This window comes from Physeter macrocephalus, chromosome 11, assembly GCF_002837175.3.
Source record: "Physeter macrocephalus isolate SW-GA chromosome 11, ASM283717v5, whole genome shotgun sequence".
Lineage (NCBI taxonomy): Eukaryota > Metazoa > Chordata > Mammalia > Artiodactyla > Physeteridae > Physeter > Physeter macrocephalus.
Window position 1 is genome coordinate 65,458,436 of NC_041224.1, and position 17,960 is coordinate 65,476,395.

The 17,960-nt window shown below is 48.7% G+C and overlaps 1 protein-coding gene across 3 annotated transcripts; it reads left to right on the forward strand.

Moving 5' to 3' along the window:
• The first annotated feature begins 4,116 nt into the window (after positions 1 to 4,116).
• On the forward strand, positions 4,117 to 16,790 carry TBC1D21 (TBC1 domain family member 21). Of its 3 annotated transcripts, XM_007110820.2 has the most exons (11): positions 4,236 to 4,295; positions 10,690 to 10,797; positions 10,936 to 11,039; positions 11,947 to 12,041; positions 12,551 to 12,661; positions 12,774 to 12,874; positions 13,782 to 13,878; positions 14,219 to 14,319; positions 15,367 to 15,483; positions 16,165 to 16,248; positions 16,632 to 16,664. In XM_007110820.2, the coding sequence occupies exons 1-11, from the start codon at positions 4,236 to 4,238 to the stop codon at positions 16,662 to 16,664; spliced, it is 1,011 nt and encodes a 336-aa protein (XP_007110882.2). The 3 variants fall into 3 exon arrangements, with proteins under 3 accessions (XP_007110883.2, XP_007110882.2, XP_007110884.2); XM_007110821.2 differs by lacking the exon at positions 12,551 to 12,661 and having other exon boundaries at positions 4,117 to 4,295; positions 16,632 to 16,790; XM_007110822.2 differs by lacking the exon at positions 10,690 to 10,797.
• The last annotated feature ends 1,170 nt before the right edge of the window (positions 16,791 to 17,960 follow it).

Sequence of the window (17,960 nt, forward strand, 5' to 3'; positions counted from 1 at the left end):
TGGTGGTGCCCCACGGCGGGGGGGGGGCAGGAGTCAGGGAGAACCACGACGAGGACCCCCTAAGGAGCAAGACCCCTTCAGAGCAGGAGGGAGCTCGTGGGGACTCAGCTGCCCAGGGCTGAGTGCCTCTCTTTTGCTGACTGCAGTGGCTTCTACCCAGAGCTGCTCTTATGGGGTATTCTTGGCGTGCATGATAACTGGATTCAAGGTGACAGAGGTGTCATCTTCAACTGACTGAGCGGAGGGGAAGAGCAAGTGAGGGCTTCCCAAGATGACGGTGATGGCCCCAAATGCAGCAAATAACCCCGTGGCACTCCAACTAGCTCCGGGGACTTCAGGCTGGGCTGGCTATTGCTCTGGGGAATTCCAACAGGCTCAGAAGACAGCCGTCTCCACCCCCAGCCCCCCAGCCCTCTGTTCATCTCCCGCTAGTGACACATGACGTGCAGCTGTCTCCAGCACTGTCAGAAATACCGCACTTCGTGGAGGCGAGGGCAGAAAACCTGCTGCCGAAAATCTAAACTTATCCTGGTTCCCCACAGGGAGGGGCAAAGAGAAAAGTACTGCTTTAGCATAAAAGATTGTCGGCACTTTGCAGTGAAATAAAATCAGAATGCATGTAATTTATACCAAGAAGTAGCATGCCCCAGACTAGACAGTCATGGGTAGGTGTCCTTTGAAGGGGGCTACCTGTAAATTGTTACAGAGACCTGGCACATCACATTTCACAGAGTTGTGTCGTGTTGTGTTGACATGAAGGGAACTGAACTCAGTTTCTAACTGGCCTCACCCTGCTTTTATAGCAACCGTGGTCCTCGGGTTCCTGGAGAAAGGCAGAGAAACAGAAACTGTCTGGCTCACAGGATCTTTGAACTTTTGAACTGATGTTCTTGCAAGCCTCGTGGAAGCAATGGCATCTTGACTCAAGTCTAGTTCATAGGGATTTTTACAGACATGTCCTGGGCATTGGTAATACTAATGTTGATGCCAAGGTTCATGACCACTCCTGTGCCCTGGGCTCCCGGCCCATGCCGGGCGCTTTACACACACTGCTTCACTTACCCTCCTGTTCCATGAGGTGTTATCATCCCCCTGCCCCGGGACATATGATGCTTAGACTCAGAAAGAGTAAGAGACGGTGTTAAACAAATGACACCTGTTACTACCTCTAGGGGAGGAGTCCCACTGCGTGGAGGAGAGCAAACAGCACAGCAATGCCTGCCACCAGCATCCCAGGATGTCAACCCGCTCCGTGGTCTGCAAGTGTCAGGGCCACCAAGAAAGACACAACTCACACGGGCACTGGAGGGAACAGTGCTTTACTCACATGGAGAAGCGACAGAGTAGAATCAGCTTCAGTAGTCGGCATTGGTGCCCCAGGGCCTCACAAAGAGCCCCCTCCCTCCCTGCCAGGTGGAGATACAGCGCTGGGACTGGCCAGGTGCTGTGGAACGCACACACTCAAGCAGAACAAAGGGGCATATGCTGAATCTAGAACAGGGAAAGACATCCCCACACGAGGTGGTAAATCCAGCACAGCCTGAGAGGGCTCCTTACCTCTTGACAAGGAAGTGTTCCAGGCTCAAGGCCCACTCGTACATGGCCAAGCAGGGGTGGAAAGATGGCATGCACAAGATGGCCTTTCCCAACAGGTGGGACCAAGTTCACATGATGGGCGGGTGGCAGGGTCAGAATTTGAACCTGGGTTTTTCTGGCACCAGAGCCCACGCGCCTTCTCACTCATGAACACTGTATGTCTGAGATGAGACTGTCTTCCCCAGGCACCTCTCACCTCTCACCATTTCCATACAGGAGACTGAAGCATGTTTCAGTATCACTGGGGTTCCCTTGCCTACTTCTTCTGGTTAAGAAACTCAGAAAAACTGTACCACAGATCAGCATTACAACTTGCACATAAATATGTAGTGTAGAGCAGGGCATAGATCGATAGGCTGGTGGGGGAACCAGGAGATTCCCACAGTAGCTCTCCCTCTTCCAAGTCTGCCCTCCTTCTTTCCCACCACAGCACCGGCAGGCAGCCCATGGACAGCCGGAGTCCTCAGAGAAAAGATGGGCTAGGAGGTTTGCTCCCTCCCAGGACTTTAATGCAAATTCTCAATCTCTCCAACCTTTGCCCATACTCTAATACCAAGAAGAACATGTTAAAATCTGGGATTTTTGTGCCCTGAAGAATCCCCATGTACAGAAATTTAAAGCAGAAAACTGGGCCCCCATCAGGGAGAGGGAAATGAATGAAAGAAAAGTAATGCAGGAGAATCTAAAGAATTTGGGCAATTATGCAAATACATGGACATGGTAAGGACCATTCGGCCCTGGGGAAAATGAGATTGACACAGGTAAACCCCTTAGAAGGATCAGAAAAAGGAGAAAAAGGGATCAAAACCCTTCTTACTTCAGCGCAGAGTCCTGCAATTCTGTTTGAATATTAAGCCTCCATGTGGTTGCTATGAGGCTTTTGTAATATGACTAAACTCTACTGGCTAATTTGGGGAAGGGTTATTATCTACAATTTGCAGATAAGGAACCAGAGGTGAAAGGAAGTTCAGTAGATGACCTATGCCCATCATGTTCATTTTAGAAGCCACTTTGGATTTAGCACTCAGATTTTCCAACTCCCTGCCTGATCCTCAGCTTCTTAGGGCAACATTACAGTTAATTCTCAGCTGTCGACATCGTTAATGTGGAAGAACAGAGGCATAGATAATCCCAAATGGTGAGTAATGCCCTCGCCATGCCTGCTGCTCCAGACATGTGCTTTGGAAGACTCAGAAGGAAGGCATCCTGCTGTCAGAGGCTGCCCCGTCCTTATTCCACTCCTCCCCTACTCAAAGCCGCCCCACCTCCTGTCCCTGAAGACCTAGGGGCAGCAGATCAAGGGGAAGAGGCTGTCACGCTTTCCTAGGTTGGGATGGAGTAGTGGAGAGAGGCAGAGAATAAAGCGTTTCGATTTAAAAGGCCTCCTGCAGTGCCACAAGCTAGCAGAACAGTAACAGTAAATGAGACAGTGAATTGTGTCCACTGAAGACTTCCATATGGACGCTGATTCACTATGTTAATAAGGATGTGCAAGCCAGAGGTTGACTGTATTCTGATTTCATGGCTGGGGGATCCATGGCTCAGAATGGGGGAACATCCAAATTTGAGGTCAGAGTCCAAATTCCAGCTCCAAGCTCCTGATTCCAGTTTGGTTGGTCTAATTACTATCCTCTCCTAATGACTAAGGATGCTTTAGAGCCAGATGGCTTTAATGGCCGAGACCTGAGTAGAAATGCAAGCGACGCTTAAGGTGGAGAACTGGTGATGCTGGAGCCGAGGGGAGCCAGTTCCTGATTCATTCAACAAATACTGAGCACCTACCAAGTGCCAGGAGGTGGGGTTGGCACTGGGAAAGGAAAGCACAAGAATCAGACATTGACCCTGGCCTAAAGGAACTCAGGGTGGGAGGGGAGATGGGGCATGTATAGAAATCTCTCTAATATATACAGAGAGGAAAGTAAGATGAGATTTAAGAGCTTCATTTACTCTTCAACTAACTTATTCATTCAGTCACTTGGGCACTGTATTTTGTGTTCTAGATATAAAGATAAATGAAATTGATCTCTACCCCTTGAAGCTACCATCCAAATACCTAAGCCGAGTCACCCAGGGAGTTTTTCAAAATACAGTTCCCCAGGTCCCCAGCCCAGACATTCTGATTCTGAGTCTCTGAAAGTGGCACCCAAGAAATCTAAAGTTCCCATTCTAGGTGTTCTCCAGGTTTCGGTACTAGTCTGCCGGGATAACAAGTGAAGGGAGCCCAGAGGAGGGAGATCCTGAGATAGAAAGGTTTCCTGGTTCACCTCTTCCAGGAAGCCCTCCTTGACCAGCCCAGCACCCTGGTCTGCATGTCCTCTGATCCCAACCCCCACTGCACATCCTGTAAGGACTATAGTTTTCCTGGGTGACTGGGAGGTTTAGTCCCCTTGGTTCTTGGGTGTGTCTTAACCTCTAAAGCTGAGTGCTCCCATGTTCCAAGGTCATTGTGATGAGGATTCCAGGGGCTTTGTGACACACACTGGCTGGCTCTGTTCAAGTATGGGAGGTCAGCATAGGCCCAGTTCCTCCTGGGGATGCAACTCAAAGGAAGATCACCTTCCCCTGCTTAATTAAAACAACACTTAGGGCTCCAAGTGAGCTCTGGTCAGAGGCTGCTTTGAAGACAGCTAGGAGGGGTCATGACCACACTCTCTCCTGAAAACAGCCTCTCTGCCAGGCAGTCGGCCTCCTTCATCCTGGTGGGTGTTCTTCATCAGCTCTGAGGCCCTCCCTCCCCAACCTCTGGTTTGCACTAGGGCCATTTTCCCCTGTTGGGTAGGAAGGACTAGAACCTTGAGCTGGCCTCGAAAGTGGAGCAAGGTAGGTTAAACCTTGGTCTCACCATCACTACAGACAACAGGACTGAAAAACACAGGTCCGTTTTTACCCTTCTATCTAAGCCAATGTTACTTTTTCCCCGTATGTGGCATTTTAACTTTAATGAGTCTAGGTCTGCAAGTTGTCTTAAAGATGCTGATAAATTTTCCATGGTGCTTTTGCCAACAATTTTGGTATGCTGCCACCAGGTGGCAGTAATGCTTTTGTTAGTAGGCAGTTCCATGTCTGATTAATGATACAGTATTCATTTGAATTCAGCCTCAGTCATAAAATTTTCTACACAGAATATTTTTCAAAATCATAGTAACTAATTATAATGACCTTAACCAAGCTCAAGTCTCATTAATCATAGTGATTTAGAGAGTGATACATAAAAAAGCAGAAATGCAAAACAGGCCTCTCTCTCCCGGAGTTTTAAATGTTATTGCTCTATTGCAGATTATCACAAGGCCTTGATTTGAATTTTCTTTATACCTCTCTTCATTTATCTGAAGTTAGAGAAGGATAATAATAAAATAACAAACTGTCATATAGCCTTTATTAGGTACAATGACTGTTCTAAATGCATTATTTATAGTCAGTCTCATCATAACTCTATGAGGTGGATGAAGCTATTATCTTCACTTTGTAAATGAGAAAATTGAGGCCTAGGGACTAAGCAACTTGCCTACAGACCCACAGCTAGTAAGTGGCAGAGCTGGTATTTAAACCCAAACTGCGGAGTCCATCTTCTAAATCAGTGATTCTCCAAGAGTGGTGCCTGAGGCTGCAGCATCAGCATCAAATTGGGACTTGTAAGAAATGCAGATTCTTGAGCCCCAGATCTTCTGAACCAGAAACTCTGGGGGTGGGGCCCATCGATCTGTGGTTTAACAAGCCCTCTGGGTGATTCTGACATGCAGCTAACTTTGAGAACCACTGTTGTTTTAAGGTATTTTTAAGATAACTATGCTATACTGATGATACACCCTCCACACCTGGGTTGCTAATAATCACCCAGATAACTTTCAAGTTGCACACTTCCTCCCCAAGCTTTCTACTCTTAATATGCCTGCCCTCCTTGGGCCACCCCCTCTCCCCTTGTTAAGAATCACTGACATGGTTACTGTTGGGAGTATGTCTTGTCCCTCAGATGAACTCAGGCTTTATTGAGGGCTCTGTTGCTATGAGTATTCAGAGGAACACAGCATCAAAAACCCTCATAGAAAGTTTTCCTTATCCTCCAGTGGCTTTCTTATTTTACTAACAAATACTGGAGAAAATTCTTAAACCCAGTGATGCAGAGGGGGAAGGAGAGTGGAAAGATGTATGCCTGTAGTCAAGGCCGCTAGCAGCTGTTAGAGAGGCTGAACCATTTAAGGCTCCCACTTCTGGACCCCTTTTCCAGAGGAAGCATGGCCAAGCTTTCCCCAGGTTTGCCCGTGGAGAGCTTTAACCTGCTTAGGCACACCACAAAGGTGGGAGGAGATTTCCACACCTGCCCTACCTAGCAGTACCCTTCCCAGGGGACTAGGAAAGGAGCTACTGCAGAGCTGAAGAGTACCCAGCACCTCAAGGACTACCAGGGTCTCCTCCTGGATGACTAGGTCATTGTACCCAGATTGTGGGCAGGGTGTTATAGGTTGGCGGAGCAAGGAATGGAGGAATATAGGAGGATGAAGATGGATTTGAGTGGCCATTGAGATGACCACCTCCATTACTTTGAAGGACCCCAGATACAGATTCTATTCACTTTATTATTTTTTTTTTTTGGCCGCGCTGCACTGCATGACGGATCTTAGGCATAGACAGGAGGTGTGTATGTACTGGTGAAGAGAGGAAGGGGACTTCCTGTGGAAATTCCTACACACACACACATCACTGTAGCCCACTGTAGTCAGGCTTTTTGTGCTTGTCCTTTGCTTGCTAGCAAATGTCTTAAATGTTCTGGTGGGTGGCCGTAGTTTGCTTGGGTATGGGGAATTTCAGGGAAGTGGCTGGGCAGAGAGAAGTGGAGTTTGCTGGAAGGAGAAGTCAGTGGCTTTTTATAAACAAATTCAGCCACGGCAAAGTAGGCAGATGGCCAATTGTTGCAGGTAGAGGTTTAGTAATGCAAATTATCCGAACACTCAGCAGATGCCTTCTTGCGATGTTTCTGATTATCTCTGCCTTATTATGTTGATGCCATATTGTTTATTATAGTGTTCTGTGCATAGTACTTTGATTACTTTGCCACTTTCATTGTGTTCAACCCTTTTTTCATAACTTTGTTCATCATTTATTTTTTAATCTTTCTATGGCATTTAATTTTAAGGTATACCTTTTGTTAACAGCATATGTAGGGCGTATATTTTTTATTCAAACTGAAATTTCTTGTCTTTTACACTCTGGTGGCATGGCATTGGGGTTAAGCACCCTGACTCTTGCAACAAACAAGTCGGGGTTCAAATCTCAGCTCTGATATTTACTGTGCGACTTCAAATATACTAATTAACCCTCTAGGGCTCTGGTTCCCTAATATGTAAAACAGTGTAACAACCTCACCTACCTCATAGATGGCTGTGAAGATTAGACGGTTGGTAAATATGAAGTGCTTAGACTATCATCAGTGCTTTTTAAGTGTTTACAACTAACAAGGGAATGTAAGCATTTATTTCCATAATCGATTTCTTTGGATTTCTATCATTTTTATGCTTTATGCGTTTATTGATTCCTTGTTGTTTCCTGTATGGTTTGTTTTTATTTTTTAAAGTAAATTAGAGAGACTTCCCTCGTGGTCCAGTGGTTAAGACTCCGTGCTTCCACTGCAGGGGGCATGGTTCCATCCCTGGTCGGGGAATTAAGATCCTGCATGCCTAAGATCCGTCATGCAGTGCAGCGCAGCCAAAAAAATAAAATAAAAAATAATAAAATAATAAAGTGAATTAAAAGGATAATGTCCTATTCCTATAAATCTCTAATTTTAAAAGTAAAAAATATAACAATTTCTTCTGACACTATCCTTCAATCTAATAAAAAATTGAATTTGTAGTTAATAATCTTTCCACAAAGAATACTCCAGGCCTAGATGGCTTCACTGGTGAGTTATACCAAATACTGAAGAAAGAAATAATACCATCTCTATACAAACTATTCTAAAAAATTGAAAAGGAGGAATACATCCCTACTTATTCTATGAGGCCAACATTACCCTGATGCCAAAATCAAAGACATTACAAGAAAACAAAATTATAGGCCAATATCTCTCATGAACAATGATGCAAAAATCCTAAATAAAACTGTAGTAAATAATAGCCAATGATGTCTAAAAAGGATAATACAGGGGCTTCCCTGGTGGCACAGTGGATAAGAATCTGCCTACCAATGCAGGGGGACACAGGTTCGAATCCTGGTTCGGGAAGATCCCACATGCCGCAGAGCAACTAAGCCCGTGTGCCACAACTACTGAGCCTGTGCTCTAGAGCCCGTGCTCCACAACAAGAGAAGCCACCACAATGAGAAGGCCACATACCACAACGAAGAGTAGCCCCCACTCGCCACAACTAGAGAAAGCCCATGCTCAGCAATGAAGACCCAACACAGCCAAAAATAAATAAATTAAATAAAAATTAAAATAAATTAAAATTTTAAAAATTAAAAGGATAATACATCACCAGCGGGGTTTATCCAAGGAATGATTTAACATTCAGAATAATTCAATATAATTTACCATTTTAGCAAACTACAGAAAGAAAAACAATATGATCATCTCAGTAAATGCAGAACATCCATCCCTGATAAAAACTCTCAGCAAATTAGGAAGAGAAGGGAACTTCCTCAACCTGATAAAGGGCATCTACAAAAAGCCTATGGTTAACATCATACAGAATCATGAAAGCCTGAATGCTTTACCTCTAAGATTAGGAACAAAGCAAAGATGTCTGCTCTTACCACTTTTATTTGACATTGCCCTTGAAGTTCTAGCCAGTGCATAAAACATGAAAAAGAAATAAAAGGCATCCAGCCTGGAAAGGAAGAAGTGAAACTGCCTTTATTCACAGATAACATGATCATCTATGTCAGGGTTAGCAAACTTTTTCTGTAAAGGTCAAGATAGTAAGTACTTTAGTCTTTGTGTGCCATACATCTCTGTTGTAACTACTTAACTCTGCCATTTTAGCATGAAAGCAGCCATAGACAACAAATGAGTGAATGGGCATGGCTGTGTGCCAATAAAACTTTATTTAAAAAAACAGATTAGAGGACTGATTTGGCCCATGGGTTGTAGATTGCTGATCATTGGCCTATATAACAAATTCTATGGATACACCAAAAACGCTACTAGGACTAATAAGTGATGTTAGCAAGGTCGTAGGATAGAAGATCAATACATAAAAATCCACTGTATCTGTATATACTAGCAATGAAGAAGTTGAAAGTTGAAAAATAACACTTTTACAGTAGCATCCCCCAAAATGAGACATTTAGGGATAAATCTGACAAAATACATGAATAACCTACACACCAAAACCGAAAAAACATTGCTGAAAGAGATTAAAGAAGACCTAAATAAATGCAGAAATATACTGTGTTCATGGGTCAGAACATTCAATAGTGTTATAAATTCTCCCCAAATTGATCTATAGGTTCAATGCAATCCCCATCAAAATCACAACTGTCTTTATTGTAGAAATTGACCAATTGACTAAAATTCATAAGGAAATGTATTCCTAAAGTTCCTAAAGTTCATGCATTCCCTTTTACAATTAAGGATCCCAGGGGACAGCCCCACTCTGCCTGTTCCCTTCTACTTCCTGCTGAGTGTTGCAGTCTCTGAGTAGAGGTTGGGAGATCTTGATGGCTGTCAGGGGGGCAGAAGCCTGGCTCTGATCAGCTCAGATGACAGTGCCTATGCAGTTGGGACTTGGCATCAGGGCAGACCCTGCTTCCCAAGGTTAGGCGAAGGCCAAGATTTTTTGTACCTTCTAGGGCCCATATGTCCTATTTTGGTTCAGAAGATGGAGCATGTATGAGTCATTAAAGTGTATTGCTCAATCCATCCCAATAAAACATGGAGTTAGTGGAAATTATCCCAAATTTTGGCCTGTGGGCTCTAATTTTTTAATTTCCAGTGCTGTTTTACTTCTAACACCTTTCTACACATGTGTCAGTGGACCAGCATCAGCAATCCCCTGGGAGCTTGTTAGAAATGTGTCATCTTGGGCCCCACCCCAGACCTTCTGAGTTAAAATCTGTGTTTTAGGAAGATCCTCAGGTGACTCGTATGCAAATTTAAATTTGAGTCACACATGTGCATATTCGGATATATATTAATGGGAAGTTGGGAGTATATACATCAGATATGTCTAGTCACCTGCCAAGCTCTGTCCATCAGCACACTTTCAAGTCTGCAATGTGGCATTTCAAGATATTTTCTCCAATACAAAACTCCTAGGAATCTTCCCCTGTTCCAACAGGAATTCAACTCCTAATTATTGTTTTATGAGCATTTTAAATTACTTTGTATGCATTGCACTCACTTTCCCCCAACACACACACACACACCCCTGATATAAACAAGAAACCATTCCTTATGATGCATTGTTCTACTCTTTTAGGAAAGCTAAAATGGAGCCCGTGGATGTGTTTAATTAGTGCTTGTTTTATATTTTTCCATTATCAAAGCAGTATATATTATTATAGAAAAGTTTGAAAATATAAGAAAAAGGGGGAAATTACTTATAATCCTATCACTCAAAGATAATCACTGTTTTGTTTTTAGGTGGGTTTTTTCAGGGTTTTTTTCTAACAGGATTTTTATAGTGGTTAATTCACTCTAAGAGTATATAACGTGAAGTTTTTATAATATGTAACAGACGTATGGAGTATAGTACACAGAGAGTAGATACTGAATACACAGCTTTGTTTTCTGCTTTTTGTCCGTTAACATTTGTATTTTCCCAGATTATTATTCTTTCCTTGTAAGCATCAATTTAAATGCCTCACAATACTCCGTTAAGCATATAAACCATAGTTTACTTAACTATTCCCTTATTGCACAACCGTTAGAGAGTGCTTGCATTTTTCATTTTGGTAAGTAGTGTGCAATGAAAATGACTGTGCATGCAGTGTTTTTCTATATATTTTCAGTAATTTCCTCAGGATATATTTCCAGAAGTGAGTCAGAGGCTGTGAACTTTGATTCACATTGCAAAATCCAGAGTATATCGCTTAAAAATCACACTAAAGAAAAGCCAAAGGTTCCTAACAGAGGGCTGAGGTGGTTGTCCTTGGCAGGTGAAGAGAAAACCACCCATTGACAAGACGGAATGGGATGGCTTCTTTGACGAGAACGGTCACTTGGCCAAGTCACGAGACTTCATTTGTGTTAACATCCTGGAAAGGGTATGGTCCTAAGCTACCCTTGGCCTCACCCTGGAACTGGGGGACATGGGCAGGCAAGGGGACAAGCATGGCATTGGGAGGGGCCCTTTTGGCAAGCATCTGGAAGGCCCATGACCTCTCACCTCCACCCCTCCCCAGGGTCTGCACCCCTTCGTGAGGACAGAAGCCTGGAAATTCCTCACGGGCTACTACTCATGGCAGAGTTCCCAGGATGAGCGGCTCATGGTGGACAGCACAAGGAGGTAGAACATTCCAGATCCTGTCAGGGGAGGGTGGGTGGCGGTGCAGGTGGGAGGGGGTGCCCACCCCAGCCTGGTAGGCTCAGGCTTCTTCCTTCAAATGGACTTCTCTTTCCAAGAGACAAAATCCCCACGGCTCTGCGGACTCGGGGCCCACATACAGGGGGCATCGGTACCTTCCCCCATCCCCACTCCCGACCCCGCACCCCAGCCCGGCCATGTTTACCAGTCCTCACTCTGCTGACTTGAGCTGGATCCCAGCACCTCCCAGCTGTCCCCCGTACCCCCGGCCCAGCTCAGTCCAGCCCAGCCATCCCTAGGCCTGTGCAGCCTTCTTGAGGTGGAGAAGATTCACAGTTAAAGATTTAACTTTAACACAGTATTTAACTGAAGATCCTTCAGTTAAATACACCTGCAAAGACCCTTTTCTCAAATAAGGTCATTTTCACAGGTTCCAGGGGTTAGGGCATGGACTTATCTTTGGGGGTCACCATTCAACCCACGACACCACCTAAGCTCGTTCTAATGATGGGCACAAAACACTGCCTCATCCAGTCCTTCTAATTCTGAGGCATAGGTGCTAGTGTTAGCCCCATTCTACAGACAAGGAAACTGAGGCTTAGAGAGGGCTGGTGATATCCCCAAGTCTTGACCCTAGTGGCAGACACCCAGTACTTAAGCTGTGGATCCAGGATTCAGGTGCAGTGGTCAGACTGCAGAGCCAGAGGTTAAACCTGTCACCCCGCTGCACTCCAGGCAGACATCAGATGATGGTTAGGGCTGGCAGAGGCGGGGAGAGGGGAGGCAGCCCAGGTAGCAGGCACTGCCTGGGTGAGGGCACTGCTCAGGGTTACCCCGACTGACCTGGAGGGGAAGGCTGCCTCGTTCAGCCTCAGTTCTGTTCTCACAGGAAGAATTATGAGGCCTTATGCCAGATGTACGAGAAGATTCAGCCCCTTCTGGAAAACCTGCACCGGAACTTCATAGAGACTCGAAATAACATCGGTGAGCCAAGGATGGTGGGCTGTGCTGGGCAGAGGGGAGGGTTGGAGGTCATACCTGCCCCTCCTCAGTCACATCTCTGTGCTGGTTCCTGGGAGCTGCCTTGACATGTGCCAGGAATTTTGCCAGCTAAACCTTGGTTAGTCTGTCCGCCTGGCTCTACTGGCTGCCCCTAGATGCCCAGCGCTGTGTATCCCTGGGTGTATGTTGTTTCTGCTGTTTGTCTACATCTCTTCCCCCCTTGGCCTTGAACTAGGTTGAATTATAGTTGTTGGGGGTTGGGACATCCCTGGCAAAGGGTACAGCCTGGTCAAAGATTTGGAGGTGGGAAAAAGCCCAGGCAGCTCAGGTTGTGGTGAGAGGCAAAACCTGGTGGGCTGATGTACCTTTTTCATGGCCCCCTTCCCAGGATGTCCTGGGTCCTAGCCTCTTGGAATGAGGGGAATAAAATCACCCATGGACCTTCTGCTGGAGGTGATCTGGTGCCTCACCATCCCTTGCCCCCAACCTAGGATACGACATCCAGAAACTGTATGACAAAGACCCCCTGGGCAATGTCCTTATTGATAAGAAGAGGCTGGAGAAGATTCTGCTCCTGAGTTACGTCTGCAACACCCAGGCAGGTGCGCCAGAGGGCTGGGTCTCCCTTCAGCCCCCTCTTCTCAACTCCTTCCTGGGATAGGGCCTGTCCAAGCCCAGGCTCTGCCCCTCCTCACTAGCTCCCCTCCACCCCAGAGTACCAGCAGGGCTACCATGAGATGGTGATGCTTTTCCAGCTGATGGTGGAACATGACCATGAGACCTTCTGGCTTTTCCAGTTCTTCCTACAGAAAACGGTGAGAGCTGAGCCTGGCTTAGGGACCACCCCCATTCCTCAAACGACCCCTTGAGGTTAGGCAGGCATTGGCAGCCCCAGCCATTTCCTCCAGCCCTGAAGCAGCCCTCTGAGTCCCAGAGGAGCTTTTTCCATGGAAAGACAATGCCAACCCCAGTGGGGTGTGTTCTGGTTGGGGGGTGGCAAGCATTGGAACTGAGAAGGGGGATAATGATGCTCTGGGTCCAGGTCTTGTCAAACCTTGAAAGGTCTGGCAAGGCCCAGTGAGGCCCACCTTTCTCCTGGCATTCCCCTCCCAAAACATGGCTCTGCTCCTGCAAATCCTCCACGGCTCCCCACAGCCTCCAGAATAAAATCCAAAAACCGCAGTCAGACATTCAAGGCTCTGTCTTCAGTCTTGTCTCCCACAGTTACCTTCACATGGCCTGCATCCCGGCCCCCCAGGGACTCAGTATTCTCACACTGTGAGGTGGAGGGCTTTGGAGGGTGCTGCTCCCTGTTACTCCCTTTCTGGAAAGGCTTTCCTCATGATCTGTGAGAGGCTACCCAGAACCCACCCGCATCCGTCTCTCTATCCCTGCAACAATGTGCACACTGCTTTTCCCTTGTCCTGATTGGTCCAGACCCATGGTATGTGTCTGGAGGAATAACTGGTCTCACTGCATTGTGAGCCACTCCTGAGACATCTCCACATACCCACCACACACACACACACACACACACACACACACACAGACATGATGTGTGTTTGCAAACACACATACATTGACACTCAGACTCCTACAGAGACACGTGCCCGGTCCAGAGCCAGACACACACACGGCCTACAGAATTGGGGAGGTGATGAAGCAAGACTGACTCTTCTGATGCTTTCAAGGGGTTCCCTCCCTCACACCCATCTTTCCCAGGAGCACAGCTGTGTCATCAACATTGGGGTGGGCAAGAACCTCGACATGCTCAACAACTTGATCAACTTCCTGGACCCCGTGTTTGCTGAGCACTTAAGTGAGTGCCCCCCTCTGCCATCTTACCAGAGCAGGCGTGGGAGGCGGCCGGGACCCAGTCCAAGGCAGTGGCGCCCAATCATGTGAGAGGGAGCAAGGTCATTTGGTCTCTTCTTTGGGCCCCAGGGAAGGGGGTTCATCTGGATGGGGTTGAAATCTGGACAGTTGAAAATCCTCCCTAAACAGTCTCCAAGGGCAGATGGAAAAGTGACAGCCCAGGCTTTTGTATTTCCCAGTGTGTTTATGTGCTCAGTTGTTTGGCCTCATCTGTCTGTCTTTGCTTCATCTCCTGTTCCCCTGACCATGGCCCCCTGGCTGGCACCCTGCTTCTCTCCCCACAGAAGGGAAGGGTGCGGGGACCGTGCAGTCCCTCTTCCCCTGGTTCTGCCTCTACTTTCAACGTGCCTTCAAGTCCTTCGACGACGTCTGGAGGCTCTGGGAGGTGAGGCGCTCCTCTGGGGCAGAGGATAGACCCTACCCCTAGGGCAGGCGGCAGGGAAGCCCTTTTCCTTGCCTCCCTTTATTGCTGGCTTTGGATGGAGTTCACTGGGATTTATTGGGCCACTGAGCCTGCTTCCGCCCTGTTGGGAGATGACAGAGCATCAGTTGGTCCATCTGTTCATCTAATCCCACCACTGTACCTTCTCAGGGCAGCGCAGGCAGGGGGGGCCTCGCGGGCTGTGCAGTGGAAGCCTGGCCTGCGTTCAGCTTCCCTGCCACCCTGCCTGTGCAAGGGGCCTCACTCTGCTTTCACTTTCCCAGCCACCTCTTCCTCGGCCTTCCCCTCCACCTGAGCGCCCATTTCTTCTGAGCCCTCACTCCTGGAGAAGGATGGGCCCCCAAGGACAGGTCTCTCCTGCAGTTATTTGACCCTAGTCTCCGGGGCATCAGCAAATGAACCTCCCCGGGAACACGCCCACCGCCCGTCACTGCCCTGCCCAGTGGCCGCCACTGCCTGCAGGATCCGGCCCACGGCTCAGCCTGACATTCAGTGCCTCAGAAATCAACTCCCCCCACCTCACCCCTCCCTCCTGGCCTGCTGGTCTCCATGCTCAAGTCCATGACCACTGCCAGGCCTTTGGTGACACCCCTGGATTGTTGACTTTCCATCAACTTTTGCTTTGCCAAAGCTCCACTCAAATGCTACAGTTACCCAGTCATTCTTGGCATTCTCTCTCTCTCTCTCTCTCCCTCTCCCGCCTTCTATCTTGCTCCTTCCCTCCTTCCCTTCTTCCCTCTCTCATTCTCTCTCCCTCCTCCCTCCCTCTCTCTAGTGAATTTCCTGAAGGCTTTTTCTGAGTCCCCCAACAGCAAGCACCATGCCTAGAACCCCAGAGGTTGAATGAATGAATGACTGAATGAATGAGCACGTCGGCAGCAAGGCCCAGACATGATGGACGGGGCCACGTGTTTGGTGGGTACCGCAGCATCCCAAAGGCGTCTACAGTGTCAGGCCACAGGCCAGGCTGAGGTTCGCCCACCTCTGCAGGTCCTGCTGACGGGGAAGCCCTGCAGGAACTTCCAGGTGCTGGTGGCCTACAGCATGCTGCAGATGGTGCGCAAGCAGGTGCTGCAGGAGAGCATGGCAGGCGACGACATCCTCCTGGTGAGAGCACCCTCGGGCCCGGCCCGGCCCCACCGGCTCCTGGAGGCCCCCGACACCCACACCATCCCTGGTGAAGGCCCCTAGGTCGGGAGCCCTGGACTCCAGTGGCCCCTTTGCCCCTGGGCAGGAATAGTGATGAGACTGACATATCCCGAACACTGTGCTACGTGCTTTTAGAGACCAGATTGTTTAAGCCTCATGACAAGCCTGACACAGAGGGGCCATAACGCTCATCATCATCATCACCCCTGTTTAGCAAATGGGGAAACTGAGGCCCTGAACAGTTCTTAAGCTTTAGGCTTGACAGACTGACAGTTAACTCTTTGGCCCTAGGGTCCTCCTGTGACAAAAGACCTGGAATTTTCCAACAATTCTAAAAAGCAGCTGAAGCCTTTGTCACAAACATTTTAGAGAACACCCCAATCATAAAATGAGTCCTCCTAGAAGCCCATGAAACGCTCGGTGGAACCCCAGGACTCCCTCGAGCCCAGAATGAAAACTGCATTTACCATCTTTCCAATAGAGAAAATTCCATTGGTACAATTTCAGGCACTGTGCCAAGCTGGTGGGGGGAGGGGGGGAGATCAGCTGGCCCCAGTGACTGCCGTGAGCAGCGGCCTTGTCCCCTTGAAGCGGCAGGTCGCTGCCTGTGCCCAGGGAGACCTGATTCTCCCGGCACAGGCGTGCAACAACCTCATAGACCTTGATGCTACTGAGCTGGTCTCCACTGCCTGCACAGTCTACGCGGAGCTCGTTCAAAAGGATGTAAGTTACCCTGATTACTTGCCCTCCTTCCCTTCCTCCTCCAAGAAGCCCTCCCCAGTCTCCCAAGCCCAGCCCATGGCAGGCGTATTCAACTTCAGGGAAACAGCTTGTGCTACGTTCTCTGCCACCAACCCACGGGGCTTGCTCTGCATGGACTTCTCACAGGTTTGCCTGTGTAACTCCTGCCTCCCCAAGTAGATAGACTGTGCTTCCCGAGAACACGGTCCTCTTCCCTCGTTCCCTGCGTCCATCCCGGCAGATCTGGGCACAGGGCGGGGCACCCAGGGGCTCAGGAGAATGTCAATGGCTGAATGAACCGAAGAATGAGAGCGACAGACCAACGTCTGTCTGCCTCTACCTGCCGGAACCTTCCTCTCCCCCAGGTTCCTCAGTCATTAAAGGATTTCTTTCTCTGAGGATACTCACAAGGGACAGACGCCCTCAACAGACAGAACGAGGTGGTGCTTCAGCCTCGAGGTCAGGCTCAAGTCCGATGGGGTGTTCGGGTGAGGGTGGTAGGTAATACAGATGTGATAGCAACAGCCTTCTGGAGTCATGGTTCATGGTAAGCAGTGTGTTTCCTGGGGGGCGCATGAGAGCAGAGACAGGATTTTTTAATGAGAGGAGAGATTGCGAGGGCTAGAGAGAGGGCACACACTGGGAGGAGATTGTGCTGGTCAGCCATCCCTCAGTGGCTGAGGGCTTTCCAAGGCTGCAGTGGTTCTGCACCAGGAAGCAAATGGTTGAGGGTCTAACCGACCTTGAGAGCCGGCTGCCTCCTGTGGAAGAAATGGACGTGTCTAACAGGCTTGCTCAATCCCTGGTCCGGAGAGGAGGGTCCGACCCCATGGCTCCCCTTACTCCCAATGTACCAGTCACACGTGACATTGTTTTTCCAGAGCCTCCCCAGCAATCTGTGGAAGGTCACAGCCCAAATCTCTGGCTAGCAAGCGACTCCCCTCCTGGTTTCAAAGCCCCCTCACAATTGCACCTTCATTTCTCAGCCTGGATGCCGCCTCAAACTAAACTCTTTTGCAGCCTTAATCTCTCCAGAGAATGCCATCTTTCCCCTGACTCGGGCAGTGCAGACTCTCCCTGGAGCAGCGGTGCCTGCCACCCGCTCTCCCCAGACTGTGCCCCAGCCCCGGGCATCCCCCCCCCCCACCTGCCCATGCTCTGAGGGGTACCCTGAGGACAGACATGAAGGTTGGCCAGAAGGGGCTGAACCAACAGAGAGACAGGGGGCTGGCCAGGTGCTCCCATCCCCATAGCTGCTTGGCAAGTGTGTATACACGCGCACACACACACACACACACATGCAGAGCCCTGCCCAGTGGCTACACTTTTTCAGAGGGGGCTGATGGATGCGGGGGAGGGATCTGTTGTTTTGCTGTGGACCTGGCCCTTGGGCGTGAGGCACAACCATCCTTCTCACTCTCCTGGGGCTTCCCTGGTGGCGCAGTGGTTGAGAGTCCGCCTGCCGATGCAGGGGACACGGGTTCGTGCCCCAGTCCAGGAGGATCCTACGTGCCACAGAGCGGCTAGGCCTGTGAGCCATGGCCGCTGAGCCTGCGCGCGTCCGGAGCCTGTGCTCCGCAGCGGGAGAAAAAAAAAAAAAAGCTTCACTCACTCTCCTGCCCCCGCCCTGTCACTCTCAGTGACCATCACTGGAAAGGCACTATGTCCCCCATTAGTGTCTGGTCTCCTTCCCC